The 20,477-nt window shown below is 54.9% G+C and overlaps 1 protein-coding gene across 33 annotated transcripts in view; it reads right to left on the bottom strand.

Annotated features, from left to right (window-relative positions):
- Nucleotides 1–14,241: 14,241 nt before the first annotated feature.
- ADGRB2 (adhesion G protein-coupled receptor B2) overlaps nucleotides 14,242–20,477 on the bottom strand; it is a 37,562-nt gene continuing 31,326 nt past the window's right edge. For 12 of the 33 annotated variants that reach the window (XM_015133820.3, XM_015133834.3, XM_028836689.2 and 9 more), the window contains 7 exons: nucleotides 20,030–20,125; nucleotides 19,630–19,669; nucleotides 18,317–18,936; nucleotides 15,726–15,761; nucleotides 15,312–15,410; nucleotides 15,155–15,211; nucleotides 14,242–14,730 (listed from right to left, as the gene is read on the bottom strand). In XM_015133820.3, the coding sequence (XP_014989306.1) occupies nucleotides 14,545–14,730; nucleotides 15,155–15,211; nucleotides 15,312–15,410; nucleotides 15,726–15,761; nucleotides 18,317–18,936; nucleotides 19,630–19,669; nucleotides 20,030–20,125 (1,134 nt within the window). In that variant the 3' untranslated portion in view covers nucleotides 14,242–14,544. The remainder of the gene's footprint in view (nucleotides 14,731–15,154; nucleotides 15,212–15,311; nucleotides 15,411–15,725; nucleotides 15,762–18,316; nucleotides 18,937–19,629; nucleotides 19,670–20,029; nucleotides 20,126–20,477) is intronic. The other 21 variants (XM_077964793.1, XM_028836670.2, XM_077964853.1 and 18 more) reach the window with 3 other exon arrangements.

Genomic DNA, 20,477 nt, shown 5'->3' with positions numbered 1-20,477 from the left:
CGAGCTCCTTCTGAGGACAAACTCCCCTCCATGAAGTACAAACCAAGGAGTCTCCTGGGGGATACTTGGTGATGAGGGGAGTATTCAGGGACTCCCAGATTCTTTCTTTGCATGCAAGAAACTCAGACAGTTGGTTTCATAAATTCTTCGAATCCTGGAATCTCTGGGTGGAGAGAAGCTCTGGCAGCTGCCCAGCTCCTCCTCCTCCCAGCAGTGCCTGGACTGGGGCTGGGTGGGAGAGGCCTGATGACCTGGCTAGAAAGGAGGCTAAGGGAGTGATCAGGCTAAGGGAAAGTTCAGGGAGAAACCCCCACTGTTTCACCAAAGCAGAAAATAAATCGGAGAACAAGAAAGGGTGCGATCCTGGCTCTGCTACTTCCTGGCTTTGTTATCTTGGGCAAATTCCTTCACCTCTGTGAGGCATAGTTTCCATATCTGTAAAAGCGGGTGATAGTAATAACACTAACCACATGGAATTGTGAGGAGTCAATGAGATAATGCATGAGACTACGCCAAGTCCATAGTGAACATTCAACAATGCTTATTCTTATGTACCTTATTTTTATGGGAGCAGACTCTTGTCCTGCATCTTACACCCATGTTCATCTCTGACATTCCTGATCCCCCATTTTATTATTTACATAGCTGGTTTCATGTAGCTTTAAGAGCTCAATGACATTTCTGACAGACATAAGACCTTTTTCCATGAAGCGGTCTAAACAATAATATGTAAAGAAAGAAAACCAACTGGAGTATTTGTTTGTCAGCCTTGACCATTCAGAAAAGGCCCGACACTGGTGTGTTTGAACAAAATAGGACAGCTGGTGGGAGGATGGGAGAAAGAGCCTGGGACTGGGGGCCTGGGGGCCTAGGTTCAAGGCCGAGGTCTACCTTGATGCATTGTTTGGCTTTAGGAGGCTTCTTGCCCTTGGGAAACAAGGGAAGGCTGAACTTGGAGACTCTTGAGCCCACTCCATTCCTCCCAAGTCTGAGGGTCTTAAACCTGTAATGATCCAAACATGTCCCCTCTTTGGGATGGGGAAGCGGAACGGGAGTGAGGTGAAGTGAGACAGACCTGTGTGAGGGCCAGGGTGCCACCCTCTCCCTCACCCCCAATTCAGGCCTCTTACATGCCTCAGTTTACCAGGTGTTCCAGATCCATCCAAGTACCCTGTGACCATTCCCCATAACACCTCAGCTAAGTCCTTCCAGGGAAAGGAGCTCACCACACCACACCCATTAATCTTCCTCTGGAAGAGGAGAAAAATAGGTGTCAGAGATGGTAACTTGCTGAGCGGAACTGAAGCCAGATTTGTGTGATTCTCAATATGCCACCACTGCTTTTTAAAAAATTATTTCGGCCAGTTGCAGTCGCTCACGTCTGTAATGCCAACACTTTTGGGAGGCGGGTGGATCACCTGAGGTCAGGAGTTTAAGACCAGCCTGACCAACATGGTGAAACCCCGTCTCTACTAAATACAAAAAAATTAGCCTTGCGTGTTGGCGGGCACCTGTAATCCCAGCTACTTGGGAGGCTGAGACAGGAGAATCGCTTGAACCCAGGAGGTGGAGGTTGCAGTGAGCTGAGATTACGCCATTGCACTCCAGCCTGGGTGACAGAGCGAGACTCTGTCTCAAAAAAAAAAATTATTTCAATCATTAGGACAATCTCAAGTATGTCTCATTCCCAATTGACAGGGGAATGGGCCATAAACCTGGGTGTCATCCTCGGGTGGAGCACCTACAGTAGGAAACAGCCCCTAGGAAGTGGAGTGAAATCCAGAGCTGTCACAGGGTACTCCGCTGTGCCATAGGCCTCTTCCTGTCTTTGGAACTCGGTTTTCTCATCTACAGAATAGCAGTGTTTGCTCCAGAACCTCTAATATCCAGGTCGGGACTTTGTGTTGCTGTGAGCCCAGGTCCCCACCCTGAAGTCTAGGACAGCCCCATGAGCTTGGGTGGGAGAGAAGGGCAATGCAGACGTGACTGTCCTGCCAGGCGGGGGCGCCGCCGCCAGACGCACGAAAACAACCAAATAAATCAGACCCAGGAACTCCTAATCCTTCCCGGCTGTGGCTGCTACCGCTTGCCCCGCCTGGGAGGGGGGCACCGCCCTGCCAAGGGTGCAGAGTCGGGCCAGCAGAGCCGGATTGATGCCTGGCCATCCAGGAGTCCTCAGCCCCCGAGGTGGGAGGTTGCGGGGTTGGAGAAGAAGAAGGCTCTCCCGACACGGTGACTCAGGCCCTCCTGGGTGGGCACGTCCCTGCGCCCTGGTCTACTTTTAGAGCCGGCTCTGGGCCTGAGCGCAGACTGGAGGGAAGGGGGCCCTCATGGGAGGCGCAAGGGCCTGACCAGCTCCTCCAGTTCGGGGTTCAAGCCCCAGGACCTCCAGTTGTCTACCTGGAAAAGGATGAAAGCACATGGAGGGTGGGTGTCACGGGGTGCGGCGCAGGCCCAGAGAATGCGCCCCCCTTCCCCACAAGGCCTGGCAGTTCCAGAGAACTGGGCGCGGCCTCCCAAATAACGACCTCTGTTAAGTGGGACCAGGAGCCTCCTGATGGTCGCTCTGTCTGCCTATTGGACCAGGGGCCAGGGCGGGCGGGGCGTTGGGCGACAGAACTGGCCAGGATGGGAGAGGAGAGGAAGCTGCCAGGTTCTGGGGATCCCGACCCCACCCCGCCGACGGCCACGCCTCCAGCCCACTCTGGCCACGCCCCCGGTCTGCCTTTGGGTCACACTCGTGGCCGGGGTGCCTTCCCTGACTCCGCCCTAGGCCCTGCCTCCTATCTGGCTCCGCCCAGCCCTGGCCAACCTTAGATCCTGTCCCAAGGTCCAGAGAGGCCTAGATGAGGGGTAGTCTGCCTCTGAGAGGCATGGAGCCCTCCTCCCGCGTGGGGTCAGGGAGAAGGGGGGCGTTGAGGGTGAGAAGAAGGGGTGAGGAAACGTTCCTGGCGCCGCGAACGGGAAGCCTCCAGGCGGCAGGACGTAGCTGCGGGGACCCGGCAGTCTGCGAGGCTGGAGTGGCCGAGGCCGTCCCGAGCATAGAAACAACTTTGTATACGTGGGAACAGAAAGGCCCAGGGAGGCGCCTGGGCAGAAGTGTCTATCTAGGACGATGCCCCTGCCACGGAACCCTGGAGTGGGGGCAGCTGATGGCTCAAGACACATGAGCTCTGGTGGCGAGTACAGGGATGCAGGGTTTGGGGAGGCCCATGTCAAGGTCCATCCTTCTGGGGTGAGGGGCGGAGGGTGGGAGGCGGAGCCCGGTCTCCGGGGCACCAGCCCTCCACCTAGCGGGAAGCTTGGGAATCGCGGAGTGCAGAGGTGGGGTGCGGGAAAGAGTTCCACCGCCGCGCCGGGCTCCTTTTTCTCCCTGGAGGTCCCACTGGCGCCTACCCACCACCATCCTGCCCAGTCTGCTCCATCCCCGGGATTCGCCCCAGATAGAAAGGGGAGTCATTCTAACATTTGTCTTCCCTTCTTCCTCCGACCTCCAGGTCCCATCCCCTTCCCTTCTTCCTTGCAGTTATCCCTGGGAGCTGCCTCTGTCCGTTCTAGGCCCTGGAACACCTGAAAACTGCTCTTCCGGCCACCAGTTTTACCCTCTCCCCCATCCGTTTTTCATTGCCATGTGGCATTTCTAAACAGGAATCTGGTTGTGTCACTTTCTTGATTAGAATCATTCAATGGCATCTCATGATCCAAATAGACTCCAAACACTTGGAGCTTGAGCTCTTCACCATCCAGCTCCACCTCCCTCAGCCCCAGTCCCTCTCTGGGGCTTTCTACGTTCCACCCATACGGGGGAACTGTCAGCTCCTCATCCCTTTTCCAGGAACGCCCTCCCTGGCCTAATCCTTGCTGTCTTCAGGGCTTAGTCTGGCAGACTCCCCTTCTTGGGAGGCCTTTCCTGAACCCCAGGTCTAAGTTAGGTGCCCCTTGTCTAAGCTCCCACAGCCCCCAGTATGTGCCTGCCTCTCTCAGAGCAGTCACTGCCTGGGTCTCTAATGGCTTATTCATTCCCGTGGCAGGACAATTGATTGAGATATTAATTGCTTTGCTCTCCTGTAGTTTCCCCTCCCACTTGCAAGCTGGTAGCGAAGCCCTTTGATTTTTCTAGCCTCGGGGAACTGTGCAGGCCTGAATGCAAAGAGCTGCTTGAAGTCTGATGGCTCATCCTGCGTTTGGAAAGAGCTAAACTTCTGGAAGCAGGCGTGCCAGGTGTTCCCAAGGGATGGGGAGAAGAGGACAGAGAAATGAGGGACGAAAGCTAGCTGCAGAGGGTGCAGAAGCTGGGGGTCCTTTGGGTGGTAGGGACCTGTGTCTAGCTCCCCTGACAGGTGGTAGCTCCCTTGACAGGTGACAGGAGCTGTGGGGATGTGTGGTAACGCACCTGGGGTGGCTGGAGTGCGAACACTGGGGAACCAGCCTTAGTGCCCCAAAGTAGCAGGGGAACACCTTAGTCACTGAGCCTCAAGAGACCATATGGACTACTAGGACAATGGACATCTCTGTGTAATCAATGTAGACTGAATACAGGAGGCACTTCTTCTGTGCCCATGTTCAGGGGGGCCAGCAGCTCCTTGCACACGTCAGTGGGAGAGGTGGTAGGGAGCCTCAGTGATGGTTGAGATTAAATTTTTTGCCAACTCATAGGAAAACGTTTAGAGTGAGTCAGACTGGAGTTGGTTTAAAGTGAACACAGAAATGGGGTATTTCTTATTTGTGTGCCAAGCTTCCTCCCTACTACACCTGTGTGTCTCTTAATACACTGCAGAGCTGAGACTGTATGTACCTCATTCAGAATTGTATCCTCAGCACCCAGCGTGGTACCTGGCATATATTGAGAGCTCAAAATATATCGGTTGAATTCACTTTTCTTCTGTAACTACAGAAATCCTTCTAAAACCCAAGTCTGCTTCAGTGGTTCCTCTCTGGCCCTCAGAATAAAATCCAAACCCTGATGATGGCCCACAAAGCCACTGTGATCTCACCGCCCCGTATCCGCAGCCCATCCTCTCCAGCTGAACTGCACTATTTGCAATTCCCCAAACTTGCCAAGTTGTTTCATGCCTCGTGCCTTTGCTTATGAGGCACCCTCTGCCTGGAGTGCCCTTTCCCCTTTCTCTGCCTGCTGAGCTTTCAATTAGTCTTCAGAGCTCAGTGCAAGTGTTTCCTTGTCTTCCCTGACACCCTCTTCTGAAGGCAGAGGAAACCCCTCCTGCTCTGCAGCCTAATGCTCAGGCCCATGTCTGTCTCTCTCTTCCCCAAGCCTGGTTTCCTGGACTGTGGGCTTCTCTAGTAGAGTGAGTGCCCCGTGCCCAGCATGGTGTCAGGTACACGACAGGCTCTCAATAAATGCTCACTATTCACTGGGCTTTAGCCTTGATCCTCCAAGGACTCATGGTGTGACCTCGAGCAACCTCTCCCTTCTGAGCCTCAGATTTCCTTTCTGCACAATGGGAGGAGTGGAACGGAATGTTCTCTAAGGGCCCTTTCTTCCCTCAATTGAACTTGGAAATGAGAGCATGTAAAACACAACTCACCTGTGTGCAAAGCAGACCAGCTAAGAGCAGAACATGCTCAGACATAGAGCTGCCCATAGCATCCATGCATGGCCACCTGGGAGCAAGCCCTTACCTAAACAGCTGCACATGACACTGTCACACAAAAGTGCATGTGACCCTCTGGACATGAATGTGCTGTCCTCCCAATCCCCATCCCCCATGAACCACTGGCTCTGACAGTGAAAAATTCAGCAGCAGTCAGGGATGCCAGTCTGGCAGTGAGTTAATATTCAAGGAATGAGCCTTCTGCAATATGCATGCCCTGAGGCTGGTGTCCTATGGGGCTCTCCCCTTCCCAGGCCTGCACAGGCAAAGCCCTCCCCACCCCACCACAGGCACAGACATAGATAGTCTGCCTGCGGCAGGGTACTGAAAACTAGACCTTCGGCTCTAATTGCTTCCTGGACAGCCCCCTCCCAATGTCTCCTCATTCATTCATTCAGCAATATCTATGCAGTTCCTATCCTGTCCCAGCAACAGTATGAAGGTATGACCCTGTTCTGCCCTCAGGGGCTCACAGTCCGGTGGGGGAGACAGACAATAAATAGGAAACAAGTGATATAAACTCAGATCAGGAGAAATGATACTGTGGAAAGCATTAGGTGATGTGATTTTTAAAACATGACTTGGTGGGGGAAAGGGGTAGTCAAGGAAGGCGTTTCTGAGGAGGTGGCATTGGAGGAGTTATCAAAAGATGAGAGCCAGCAAAGCAGACAGCCAGGGAAGAGACTTTCAAATTGAGGACACAGCAAACACAAAGGCCCTGGGAAGGGAGAAGCCATGAAATGTGTTTGAGGAGCAGAGAGGAGGCCATGGAACTGCTCAGTCAGTGACAGCAAGTGGCAGGACATTCGGACAGGGTAATGGGCAGGGACCAGAGTGTGCCGAGCCTCCTGGGCCACAGTGAGAGACTTTGTTTTAGTCAAAGAGCAATGCGAAGCCCCTGGAAACAATATCCATCCCTTCCCCCAGTTCCCCCATCTTGGGAGCCTTCTTAGAGATTATGCCTTCCTCATCTTTACGTTGTTGGTGCCCACCCCAAGGCCCAGCATGGGGTTGACATCAGACACCGTTTACTGATAAATAAATGACCAAATCAAGTTCTCCTGGCTCAAGGCTTGACTCAGTGGCTCAGAGTAGGTCAACGGGGCCAGATTAAGACATTTACATGCCATCCATTGGGAAAAGTCTGGCACTCCCATACATCATTCATAACAGAAATAATATTAATCCATGGTGCATACTTCTTTACGCACATGCTGGAATGAAAACCACTTCCTTTTGGATTTTCAATTGCAAAATTCTGGATTAGTTCATGAAAGCAGAACTTCTTTTATTTCCGTTTTTTTTTTTTTTTTTTGGTTTTTTTTTTTCTGAGATGGAGTTTCACTCTTGTTGCCCAGGCTAGAGTTCAATGGCACAATCTCAGCTCACTGCAACCTCTGCCTCCCAGGTTCAAGCGATTCTCCTGCCTCAGTCTTCCAAGTAGCTGGGATTACAGGCACCTGCCACCACACCCGGCTAATTTTTGTATTTTTAGTAGAGACAGGGTTTCACCATGTTGGCCAGGCTGGTCTCAAACTCCTGACCTCAGGTGATCCACCCACCTTGGCCTCCCAACGTGCTGGGATTACAGGTGTGAGCCACCGCGCCTGGCCTCAGAATTTCTTTCTGCTTATGTGTGTGTGCATATGTTACTGTCTTGCTGGCATCCCAAACTGAACTCAGTCTGCCCATTGGTCACCCAGTGCTAGATGGCAGGGCTTGCCCAACCATCCCCTCAGTGACATGGTCTTGGCTTGTGCACTCTGGATAACGAGGAGAACCAAGGGTGCCGTTGTGGCCCAGGCCTAATTGACAGCAAGCGGCCCTACAGGTAGGAAGAAGGCAGTAGCACTGTCAGCAGGTTTGGGAGCTGCTCGTTGTGAGAACTCGGAAATACCCTCCTTGGACCATCAAGGCTTGCTCCTGCCCATCCCTGACCCTCTAAAAACAGTACAAAGTGACCAAGGTCCAAGAGATCTCTCAGAGAAGGTACCTAAAGCTCAGAGAGGTTACGTTACTTGTCCAAGGTCACTCAGCAAGTTGGAGATGGAGTTGCAGTTGGGACCAAAGCCTGGCCCCCGAAGCAGACTGGAGGCATTCTCTCCCTGGGTGAACCGGGCTGGGGAAGAATGCTGAGGGGCCCTTATCTGGATCCACAGAACTGATAAGAACAAACTGGAAGTTGGACCCAGCCAAGTATTTGAATGGGGACTGCCCTTCCCCCAGCCCCTCTTTTGCTACCCAGCTGAGCTCTAAACCTCTAAGCTCAATGCTCCCTCAGCCTCCTCTCTGGGTCCTAGAGATGACCTCATCTCAGGGCTCCCATGCCACTTCCACAGCATCACACTTACAGAACCGGGCACCTAGGAAGGATCCAGAAGCCGGGTCTCAAGATTTGCTCTCACTTCTCTCCCAGTGGCATATGTGGCAGGTGCTAGCCCTCCTTCACTCAGTCAACCCCAACCACACCTGCTCTATGTATGGCCCCAGAAGGGAATTAGACTCAATGTGGGGGCCTGGGAGAAAAGTTGACCTCCCCTCCCCACTTCACTGACCTCCCCAGGGATGGCACTTAGGAAACTCAGACAAAGCAGCTCAGTGATTGTTGGGGGATTAGAAGCTGGGTGGTTCAGGGGAGCACCTCCACATCCAGGCCAGTTCTCCCAGGCCAGGTCCAGGCTGAGCTCTGCCTCTACTAGGTTGCACCCCACCCCACCCCCAGTGAGTGGGAAGTGACAAATGAGCCTGAGGAAGGAGGGGGGAGCTGACGATCGATGGCATTAACATGGTGCCCAAATTAAATATTGACTTTCTTGGTTGACTCTAGGGACACTTGGATTGATGGTTGAGGCTTTGTCATGCCACCACAGGGGATGGGGACATAACAGCCTGGAGCAGGTCCATAGGGAAGCTGAGGCCTGGAGAGGAGGGGCTCACCTTTGCTTCTGCCTGCTCAGGAGGAGTAGGGGTGAGGGCTTCAGGGAGCCTGGAGCACAGTGCCTGCATCTCCACCTTTCCCATGGAGTCCAGAGTCCCATCCTTCCAGAAGGTCTTGGAGTTCAGGCTTTGTTGAGTGTCCCCCCACCCCATTCCCATCTCCAGGAACTGTGGCTAACCTGAAGTGCAACAAATGAGCAGAATCAATCTCTGTGATGATACTCATTACTGGGTCTCAGGACCTGGTCTCCCAAGGTGGTAGGGCTGGTTATTTCTGATCATTATGTAGGATCTTGGGGAAGAGGTAGGGACAGCCTCTCTATTCATGAAAATCTCCCATCATCCTCTCCAGCTAACTCACCTTTAGAGACTACAGTAGGCCCTGAGCTTTCTCTCCCTCTTTACTCTTTTTTTCACCTGTCCTGAACAAAGGGAGTCTCCCTCTTTTCAAAGCTCCACTTTGAGAACTGTCTCTAGTCCCTTGATTTATTGACCTCCCACCCCACTCTACAACCCACCTCAATGCTGGTTCCTCCCATAGTAATGACTCCAGCCCAGCCCCTCATTCTGAGTTCCAGCCCTGTGTGTTCAACTACCTACTTTCTACTTGACATCTCCCCTTGACCATCTCAAAGTTAACATGCCTGCTATGGTTTGAATGTGTCCCCCAAAAAGCATGTGTTGGAAACTTAATCCCCAATGCAACAGTGCTGGGAGATAGGGTCAATGGAGGGGTGTGTTTAGGTCATGAGGGCACCGCCCTCATGAATGGATTAACACTGATTATAAAAGAGCTCGGGTCTTTGAATTCAATCTCTTGCTCTCTCTCTCACCCTTCCGCCTTCTGCCATAAGATGATGTAGCAAAAAAAGACCTTGCCAGATGATGGCTCCACAACCTTGGACTTTCCAGCCTCCAGAACTGCAAGAAATAAATCTCTGTTCTTTATAAATGACCCAGTCTCAGGTATTGTTATAGCAGCACAAAATAGACTAAGACAATGCCCAAGGACAAATTCATGACCGTCTCCCCCAAAGCTGGTCCTCTTCCTGTACCCCTATGCCAATGACCCGGTTATCCATCCAGGTGTGTAAGACAGAAGCCCAGGTGTCATCCTCTGATACCCAATCCACACCAGGTGCTGAGTGCTGACAATTCTACCCACTACATATATAGAAATTCCATTCCTCCTCCACAACACCCTCTAAAGTCTCCTTAATGCAGGTCATCTCCTTGCTGGTCTCTCTCTATCCACCCTCACTCTTCAGTGTCCCTGCCCCCACCAATCCATTTTTCATCTACTCAAGAGAAATTGTGTTGATATAGAAATCTGATCATGCCAGTCCCCTGCTCAACACTCTTCCATAGCTTCCCACTCTCCTTAAGGGCCAAAACCCCCAATGGAGTCTCCTCTGCCTTGGACACTTAGCATGTATTTTCAGGGCCTGAGAGTGTGGAAGTCTTCCTGGAGTAGGTGGCCTTGGAGGAGTGGAGGGAGGAATATGGTGGGTACTGGGGACTGGATTAGAAAAGCCCCAACTGGGCGACCCCATGAGGTTCCAGGGTAGGCATGAGGAAGCCTAAAGGGAAATGAGTCCTGAGAAGCAGAAGTCAGCAGCATCCCGCACCCAGGTCCTCCCTCAGGCCACCTAATTTCCTTTAAACTGGCACCTAATGGAAGTGATTTAAGCCCAATTGAGTTTTAATGTGTCTGTTCTAGTCTAGCCTCAACTTGCTTCCCTTCTCGCAGAGTCTGTGGCTGCAGTAAGGGTAAGGGTGAGGGTGAGGGTGAGGGTGCACCCTTCCCCCAGAGCTGCTGAGGGAGGCCTGATACCAGTCCACAGGTCTCCTCAGGACCTTCCCCTACTTCCCCAACACCTCCTCCCTGCCCACCGGTATCCCCAGGATATGTGGAGTCCAGGAACCCTGGCTTTGGACCTCCCTTGTGCGGGCACTGTGCTGGCAACTTTCCCTCCTTCGCCTCCTCAAGCCCTCTCCATGGCCCCATAAGGCAGGCTGTGGGGAAGTACCTCCTTTTCACAGAGGGCACTGAGTTCACTTGCTCAAGGTCACTGCCTTTGTTCTTCCTAGAGCTGTGCTGTCCAACATGGTAGCCTCATGGGAGTACTAAGCAGTCAGAAGGTGGTGAGACTGACTTGAGGTACACTGTATGCATAAAACACACGAGATTTCCAAGACTTCGTATAAAAAAGAATGTTAAATATATCTCAGTCATTTTTTATATTGATTATATGTTGAAATGATCTTTTTTAATATATAGAATGAAATATATTAAAATGAATTTCACCTTTTTAAACTTTTAAATGGTTACTAGAAAATTCTAAATTACATATGTCGTTTACATTGTATTTTTATTGGACATCTCGCAGGGTCTTTTCTCATGAAGGTAGGGACGGTCTGCTCACCCTTGACCCTGCCAGTCAGGAAAGCAAGGAAAGGCTGCAGCTGAGCTTGTGTGGGCCTCTCAGTCTTGTCTCCTCATCCTTTGGGAGAAGACACGTCCCTTTCAGCACCCTGGACAGCATCCAGGGCTGGCTTCCCACTTGGGGTTGAGGAAAGAATAACTGTGGGAGGAGTAGATTAACACCTACAAAATGCTTCCCATGAATCATCTTAAGTCATGCTCCGGATATCCAGTGAGGAAGACTGGGTAGGGATTGTCATTATCCCAATTTTGCAGATGAGGAAATCAATGCTCAGGAAGATTTGTGTATTCCACCCTTCACCCACTAAAGATCCACTGATGCCTGCTTCATGTGGGCCTCTGAGTGCATAAACTGCAGTAAGGTCAACACAGATGACAGCAGTTCTGTGTGATCAGTGCAGCAGTGACAGTGCTGCCAAGGCCTGTGGGGGCCTAGAGAGTGCTGATTGCTGGGCCAGGCAGTTCACGGACAGCATCACACAGCGGGCTACTTGGGCTGGGTCTGGAAGGCTGAAGGAGAGTTTCCCCTCTGTGAGAAGGAGGGAATTTCAGGCAGAAGGAATGGTACATGCATAGGCATGGAGGTCAGAGAGATGGGCCAGAGGAGGGAGGCAAGGGCCACATTGCCAAGGGCCTTGAACTCTAGGCTAATTCCAGGATCCACGGAAGGCGTCTGAGCAGTGGCCTGGCCAGATCTGCATTTTGGAAAGATCACTTGGGCCATGTGGATGAAGGGCTGGAGACTGGAGGCAGAGAAAATGAGGGCAATGATGTGAGAAATTTGAGTCCAGAAAAGAAATGACAGGTTGTTAGATATTAGCTCAAATGGAAGGGATATTGGACCAACTCATTTTGCAGATAGGGAAACCCAAGTCAGACAGGATCCAGTGGCCTGTCCAAGGTCACATAGCAAGTCAGTGCCTGGGGGAGCAGGGACTGAGGGCTAGGAAGGGACAAAGCCCCCAACCCAGGAATGCTAAGTGGCTGGTCCCAAAACCAGCAGAGGCCTCTGCTGGCAGCTGTGGTTTGTGTTTGAGCAGAATCAACAAGGTAAATACTAAACTTCCTCTTCAACCAGATGCAAAGCAGGAATGGACAGGAGGGCAGGGATGTGCACATTGCACCTCAGCCCCAGAGGGCCCCAGAGGTGGTGACCAGCGGAGCCCAAGACCACGAAGGAGGGAGGTGAGAGCACAGGACAAGGCACTAAGAAGGCCTTTAGGTGATGGTCAGAGGAAGGAATGGCCCAGGATGTGGAGCAGGGTCTGCTGGTACACGGTCCGGGATGGGGGCTTTGTTTGTGCAAACCCCCTTCCACAAACAGGCTCCCCCTTTCTCCCCCCTCTCCCTCTCCCCCAAGGTTCCTGATGGGACCGCCAATCACAGTGCCCCAGCCTCCTGCCTGGGGCCAGCCCGAGCTCTTCCTTCCTTGAGGGTTTTCTAATTGGGATTCAAGAGAGAAAGTTCCTTCCCCTCTAGGGGCAATGCTGAGTGATGGAGCTGGGAGGAGGAAGCCTGGTGGGTCCTGGGGGAAGAGGCTTTAAGGAATGAAGCTGACACACATTCCAGAGAATGCCAGGAAAGGATGAAACATGCGGTGGCACTCCTGATCCCAGGTCCTATCACCAAGGCCGGCCGCACTTGCCCACTGCTGTCCTTGCCACAGCATGCTCCTGCGTGAACAAAGCTCCCAGGTACCTAAGCTGGCTGGTATCAGATTCTGCCACTCCCAGCCACAAGTCCCAGTCACAAGCTGTGGGAGCTTGGGAAAGTCATGTCCCCTCTCTGAGCCTCGATTTACTCATCTCTAAAATGGGGCAGTCACAATACCTACCTTGAAGAATCAAATGAGGTAGTGCTTGAGTGAGCTCTGTGTACACTTAAGTGCTGGGGCTGCCCGAAGGGAGGGAGGCAGAGGAGTGACTCGCAGGAGCTCCGAGGGTCTAGGAGCACAGTCCTGAGTGGACTCTGCCTGCACGGCTCCTCTGACCAGGTCTCACAGCAGGCAGGATTGGAATGAGACCGAGAGCAAGCCTGTGCCATCAAGGCCTGCAAAACTCTGAAGAGGCCTCCACCCCTCCTCCAGCCCCCCTGGGCAGGCCAGTATCTGTGATACCCCCTACCCCAGCAGCCAGTCACTTCTGTCACTCCCACCCAGGCTGCCACAGCACCTAGCCCTCCCTCAGCTCTCCAGGGACCTGTGTCTGTGTCTCTGAGTCCGTGGGAAGGGGCCCAGAGGCGCCCATGTTGCTAAATGACCAGGCGAGCAAGGACCTTTGACCCTGTTAACTGTGCCTCTGCTCCAGCTGCTGCCTGACTCGAGAAGATGTTCCCACATGTCATCCTGTGCCCCCTCTTTCCGGGGGCCTGAGAACTGAGCAAGGATCTGCTCACTCAGGCACGTAACGAATGCAACTCAGCACAAGCCTCCTGCCCCCGGCACCAAGCCAGCCTGGCTCCCGCACCCCACCCCACCCTAGCCCTGGCCTGGCCCAACACCTGCAGCTCCACCACAACCCAGCGCCTGAGGCCCCCCTTGCAGCCATGGTCAAGTTCCAGGAAGCTGAGCTGAAGCCCCACCTCCACCAAGCATGGGTTTGAAGTCCCAGCTCTGCCTGACTGTGGCCTTGAGCAGGGCACTTCCCATCTCTGGCCTCATTTTCCTATCCACAAAATGGGCCAACAACAGGGTTGTTATGAGGGGCCAGGGGACGTGTGTGAAGCTCCTAGCTTAGAGCACTGCATGAGACTGGTGCCATGTGGTAACAGCTAATCCTTCAAGAGCTTATCCTGTCCCAGGTATTTGCTGAGCACGTTATACATAGGAATTTGTTTCATCCCCGTAACAACCCTGTGAGGTGGGCATTGTTACCATCCCCACTTCACAGATGTGGAACCGAGGTCACTAAGCTCTGTCTTGGCTCTAGCCCAGGCAGTCTGGCCTCTGAGCCCCAGTGAATGGCAGCCATGACCATCACAGCCACCAGGGAAGGCCAGCCATAAGAGGTCCTCTCCCACACTCCCAATCTGCTTTCCCCAACCCAGATCGGGGAAAGGATGAGTCACCCAGAGAGTCAGGGACAAAGATGGGGTCAGAGCCTAGGCCGCCCCCTCCCAGGCAGGGCTGGCCCAACCCCATCACATAATCTGATGAGATCAAGTGAGTTCAACCCAGGAGACAGGAACAAAGTCAGGGTCCCAGAGCTGGGCCTTTACCTGAGGGAAGCAAACAGCTCAGCAGCAAAATCCACAGAGTGAAGTTTATTCCCAACAAAGTTCCCCTCCCCCCTCCCCAGCCCGGGACAGGGACGGACAGGCTGGGCTGAAGATGGGGTTCCAGTGGCTGAGGGGCCTCTGAGAAACAAGGAAGGGCCCTGGGCCCCTAGGCCAAGCCGTGTCTGGCTCCCCAAGCCTGGCTGAGTCCACGGCGCCTCCCTGCCCAGCCCTCGGGAGAGGGGAGAGGGTGCTGGCTCCTGGGTAGTTCCAAAGTGGAGTGTGAAAATAGAGAGATATATATATTTATATGCAGTGGGCAGTCCAGCGTGGCACTCACACCTCTGTCTGGAAGTCACCATCCGGTGGTTCTGTGGGCTCCCAGGCTGCTGTCCGATGCAGAGTCAGCCGTTCTCGGGGCTTGGGGGGCAGCGAGCCCAGTGTCATAGATTTGAAGGTGCTCCAGCTCTGATGGCGCCGATGTTGGGACAAGCTGGGGCGCTCCCCGGGGCTGGGCTTATCCTGTGGAGGGAGCGGGAGGGGCCGTGGAGATGGTCCAGTATCCTCACCCATTGTACAGAAGAATAAACTGAGGAGGCCCAGAGAGGGCTGGTAATGCCCAAAATTATGGAGCAATCAGGTGTCAAAGCAGAGTTCAAATACAGACCTGCCTGGTTCCAGGGTGGGGCTCCTGACCCCTGCCTGTTCTCAGTGGCCCCCGGGACATGTCTCCTGCTGACCACTCTCCCTCCCAATCCTGGAGGACCTCCACCCCTGTTCGCCATCTGCGGCACCTTCCCCACCCCCAGACGGCCCCAGACTGTTGCCCATGCCATGGGGGAGGCCCTTGGTGAGACAGGCTGGGGATGCCTGGGAGGGGCAGGAGGGCAGGGAGGGCACGGGTCCCTCAGGCCCACCTCACCACACCCAGCCCGGGGGGACTCACGGTGCACACGCTCCGCTCGGCCGCCCCACCCGAGGACACACTCCACCGCTTCTCCCTCTGCAACGGGGGCCACCGGTCAGGCTTCAACCCCAGGGGCTGCTGCACCAGGTCAGGCCCTGAGCTTCGGGGCAGGGGCAGCCATGGGAGGAGCCCTCACCTTGGCCGTGGACTGGCTGCGGTAGCGGTCAAAAGTGTGGAACTTCTGGTTGAGCTCGTGGTAGAGTTCTGAATGCCGTTTCCGGGTGTGCATCACCTTCTAGGGGACACAGGGCATCAGAGGGTTGCTCCCTGAGGCAGAACCATGATCCCCCCTACCCAGGGCACTCAGCACCCCGGGCCCCCTACATCCCTCCCTGCTGCCAGCCCCTCTGGGACAAGCCCTGGTTCTCTTCACATCGGTGCTATGGGCTTGGGCAGGGAGGGAATCATGGGAAGATCCCACAGAACCCACAGGCTTGGGCTCCTGGGGTCAGGCTCTGCAACAGAGCTTGGACTACTTTTAGGAGTGGGCCCTCCAGGGACAGACACCGCAGCCAGATGTCCCACCGCCCAGCACACACACAGCCCTTACCTCAAAGTCCAGGTCTGAATACCGTAATTTCTTTCGCTGGGAAGGAGCAACAAGGAGGCGGTGGAGGAGAAGAAAGCTTTTTACCACATGCAGGGGCTTTAGAGACAGGAAGCCTGGCACCCCAGGGGTCTGCCCGCTGCAACTCCCCCAGCCCAGGCCCAGAAGTTAGGGACCCTCATGGGGCAGCTTTTTAGGCCTCACTGAACATACACAGACACACATACACGGGTCAAATGGCATGGTGCGAACTTCCAACATGGCAGGCTGCGATGCCCACATGGAATCAGAGCCGATGCTCATTCTCTGTGCCCTAGAGCCCACCCTGCATCCTTCCCCATCTTGCCCCATTCTCTCTGCCAGCCATAGCTACCCCTCCCCTTGGAATCTTCCACTTGTCCTGCAAACACAGGGATTCAGGCTTTCAGAAACCTTCCTTTGACCTCACACTGCCCCTTTTCCTGCCAAACCAGGCACTGCCTCCCTGGCCTCTCTGCTCCCTCATGCCTCTCCTGGCTCTCCTTGCCCCAGACCACTCTCAAGGCCCCGGTAAGCTGTACCGCTGGCTCTCCTTGCCCCAGACCACTCTCAAGGCCCCGGTAAGCTGTACCGCTGGCTCTCCTTGCCCCAGACCACTCTCAAGGCCCCGGTAAGCTGTACCGCTGGCTCTCCTTGCCCCAGACCACTCTCAAGGCCCCGGTAAGCTGTACCGCTGGCTCTCCTTGCCCCAGACCACTCTCAAGGCCCCGGTAAGCTGTGCCGCTGGCTCTCCTTGCCCCGGACCACTCTCAAGGCCCCGGTAAGCTGTACCGCTGGCTCTCCTTGCCCCAGACCACTCTCAAGGCCCCGGTACGCTGTACCGCTGGCTCTCCTTGCCCCAGACCACTCTCAAGGCCCCGGTACGCTGTGCCGCACCCACTGCCACTCAAGAAAGAGGCCTGACAGTCTTAAAATGCTGGCACAGGAAGACCCATGAAGCCAAGGCCAACTTTCCCAGGTTACAGATGGGGAAACTGAGACCCAGGGAGGTGAAGGGAATCGCTCCCAGGCCTTCGAAGGTGGTACTAGGACCACCATCTGGATCTCCCAGGCCTGTGGACGTGCTGACCACCATGGGCCCATGGCACCCACTCTCCTGGTTTTCCTCTCCTCTCCCTACCTGCTTTCTCCCTGCTGCCCACCCTGGCTTCTCTAATACTAGGCACTCACGCTCTGGCCTGGCACCTTATCTTGCCTTTACCACACATCATCCTGTGTATCCTCCTCATCCTGGCCGCATCTCTCTTTCTGGGGGCAACAGGGCACCTCTCCCTGTCTGACGCCCCACACGCACTGCACATGCAGCTCACACCAATGGAATGCACTTGTAATTCCCTGCCCAAACCTGCTCCTCCGCGCATCACAGTTGCCCACGCCAGAATTCTGGATGTCATCCTTGACCCCTCAAAGTGCTGCTGCATTTACTGCTGCCTCCCACACAAGGAGCCTGACGTCCGCCCTCATCAGTGGCCAGCAGGCAGGTGTCCACAGAACAAAACCCGCCATGACGCCAAGCGTGCCCTTCTCCGACGCTGGTGTTGTGTTTTGTCTTTGTTACGCCTTCCTGTTTTTGCCATCTGTGGCAGGAGCAGGCACCAAATGTTCCAGAAGCATTTGGGGAGAAAAACTAAACTTGCGAGCCCCCTAGCTACTAACTTAATTTTCATTGTGTGGAGGATGGGGAGTGGGTTTCTGAGGCCGAGCAGGAACAGTCAATTGTGGCTAAGCCATGACTCTGGCCTCTTTCCTTAACCACACCCACTTCATGACTCCAATAAAGTTGTAGAATGTTCTAGAGTTCCACAGCAGGTCACTACTGTCTGTCTGTTCCCAGGGATCCTCTGCAGGGAGCAGACCTGAGGAGGCCAGCGGAAGGTGGAGCATTCACAGAACACACACAGGCAGGGACCCAGAGGGGTTTGCTTTTCCCAGGAAGAGATGGTCAGTTATCACAGGCCTGTGGGCGGCGCCTGCAGCTGATTTCAGGGACGCTAACAGCAGCAATCCCCAATTATCTAGCACTTTCTACTTGCTCCACACGAAGATAAATGCATCATTCAATCCTCAAAACTACTCCACGAAGAGACTGCTACATTATCCCCACTTTGCACACAAGAAAACTAAGGCTCACTGATCTCACTGCCAATCACAGAGTCCAGACTGGAACTCAGACCTGCGTGATGCAGAAGCTCAGGCTCACACCCTATGATGTGGCTTCCCCAACAGCATAGCACACTGCCTGAGCCACAGTCTCCTGAAATGAGGACTCATCCCAACCAGTCACCCCAAGTAGGCCCTAAAGCAAGTACGAACGAGTCGAGAAGCGCACTTCCAGTGCATGAAGTCCCAGCGTGTCTGAGGGATTCACAGACCCCACAGAGCTGCCATGAGCAGAAACAGAGGGAGAAATGCTCCGTGTACCCACCCCCAGTGACTTTTACAAAAGGCTGCTCTGGGGAGGTTGAGGCTGTCCCTTCCTGGCTGCAGCCTGTGATTGACACACAGTCTCTGACACAGAGTCTCAGACACACACCCCATTCCCTACAGCCCCTCACCTCCAGGGAGCCCATCTTCATGGTAGAGCCAGGCACGGTGCGAGGCATGGTCCGGCTGCGCTCCCCTGGCTCGGGCACTTGGCGGGCGCTGGGTGTCGGTGGTGGCGGTTGGAAGGTCATTCCATAGGGATTCTGGAGAGACCCATAGGCAGGGCCCAGCCCCAGGCCCGAGTGGTCCACGGACAGGAAGCTGGGGTAGCCTTCAGTGTGGGCCACTGTCTTGGCAGCCCGCCGGGGGGTCCCCTCCGGCCGAGCCCTGGGGGCATCCTCACCGCCTCCACCCCCACCGCCAGGCTGCAGGCTCAAAGTCCGCCGAGGCAGCACCATGTAGTCCCCCTCAGAGCCCGGCTCAGTGGGCCGCAGCCATGTGAGGTCCAGCTGCCGCAGGCCGCCCTCCCCACACATGTACACAGGGTTGGCCTCCTGCGGGGGCGGCGGCTCCCCCAGCCCTGGTGAGGCTGCCATGGGCACCAGGATATTCCCAGGCAGTGGTGAGAAGCTGAGGCTGCCCTCAGGGCCCACGAGGCAGGACTTGGGCTCCTCATCCTCATCCAGGGACAGGCGGGATAGTGTGCCCGTGATGGTGGACGGGTTGCAAGTGTTGACCTCCTTGAACAGAACTGGGGGCAGGAGTGGGAGGGAGGGGGTGAGTCCTGAGGAGAAGGAACCTCCAGATGTCCTTGCCCAGGCTGGGGAGGTACCAAGCCCCTGCGCTTGGACAGGAAAGGAAACTGGGTTCTGGAGAGATGGCTGGGTGGTTGGTAATCTCTCACATACAAGAGGGGTTAAGAAGACAATGGCCCCAAAGTCCCCACAGTGAGACAGGGCAAGAAACAAAGGCAAGGCCCAGCTCCCAATGTCCTGGTGCAGGTCCCGACTTTGACCCCATAGCCCCAGGGCTGTCAAAGGGCTTTGTCTTCCCACCTCCCTGTGCAGCAGTTCCCCAGGAGACAGAAATGGAAAGCGATTCTGGTAAGAATCTGGAAATCATATAATAACGTAACACTCTGTACCGGGGTCCTGCTAAGGACTCGATGTTCCGTGATTCAGGCATGCCCCTGAGCCTCCAACCTGCCCTGGGAGGACAGTATTCTCTCCTTTACAGGTGTGTTCACTGAGGCTGAGAGAGGCAGGTTGTTTGCCCAGGGTCATACAGAAAGGGACATTCGCAGCCTTGTATCCAACTCAGGGCTGTCTAACTTCGAAGCTGGACTCCAGCAGCCAGAACTCCATCAGGGCCTCCCATGATGGGGCTCGGGGCCTCCCCTTCTCCAACCCCAGGGCCATTCTCAGCTCTGTCACGGCACACTCACCTGTTTGACAAGCCAGATCCACATCCTTTTCAAAGTCTGACTATAGGCGGAAAGGGAGGGGCAGGTGGGCAGAGGGAGGATTAATGTAACAGGGTGGGAGGAGGCTCAGGCTCTCCCCAGCCAGCTTTGCCCAGTCTGCCTGCCTGAGGGTTGCCCATGGCCCAGTCCACAGCCCAGCAGAGCCCAGGCATGGTCTACCCCAGCCCTACCTGATGGCTGGGAAAACTGAATGGGGGAAGGATTTCCCAATGCCACCCATGCATTAGTGGCTGAGCCTGAATCAAACCCAATCCCTATCCCAACCCTGCCATGGATGGGGAAGGTAAATGGTCTAGGGCAGGAAGCCTGGGGTGTGGGGTGCCCAGAATCTGCCCAGGCCCTGCCCAGGCCCCTAACTCACCAGGATCTGCAGCTGCCCGTTCTTACATGAGTCAGGGGAGTCTTCGCTCTCATCAGCCCGGCACACCCCCATCTGGCACTTCACCACATCCTGGACCTGGGGACAGAGGGCGCCTGCTAGGCCTGCGGCCGCTGCAGGGCCCCCAACCACAGCTGGCTGTGCTTCCCACCCCAGATGCCCAGGCAAGTGTGGAAAGCAGGCAACAAACACATCCAGCCTTGGGGAAGGTGATGACACCTGGGTGGGGTGCAAGGGGAGGAGGAGACCCAGGATGCCAAGGATAAGCATAGGGGACAGTTGTGGGTACCCCGGGCTATCAGCTTCCACACTAAGGGCTGCCCAGATGGGGCCTGGAACACCCCGGTCAGGGCCTTGACCCTCCCGGTCTGCACGGTGGGGAAGAAGCCAGGGGCCTGGCAGGTGTGGTGGGTACACAAGGGCGGGAGAG

Source organism: Macaca mulatta, chromosome 1 (assembly GCF_049350105.2).
Source record: "Macaca mulatta isolate MMU2019108-1 chromosome 1, T2T-MMU8v2.0, whole genome shotgun sequence".
NCBI classification, from domain to species: Eukaryota; Metazoa; Chordata; class Mammalia; order Primates; family Cercopithecidae; genus Macaca; species Macaca mulatta.
This window is presented reverse-complemented; position numbering and strand designations above follow the sequence as displayed.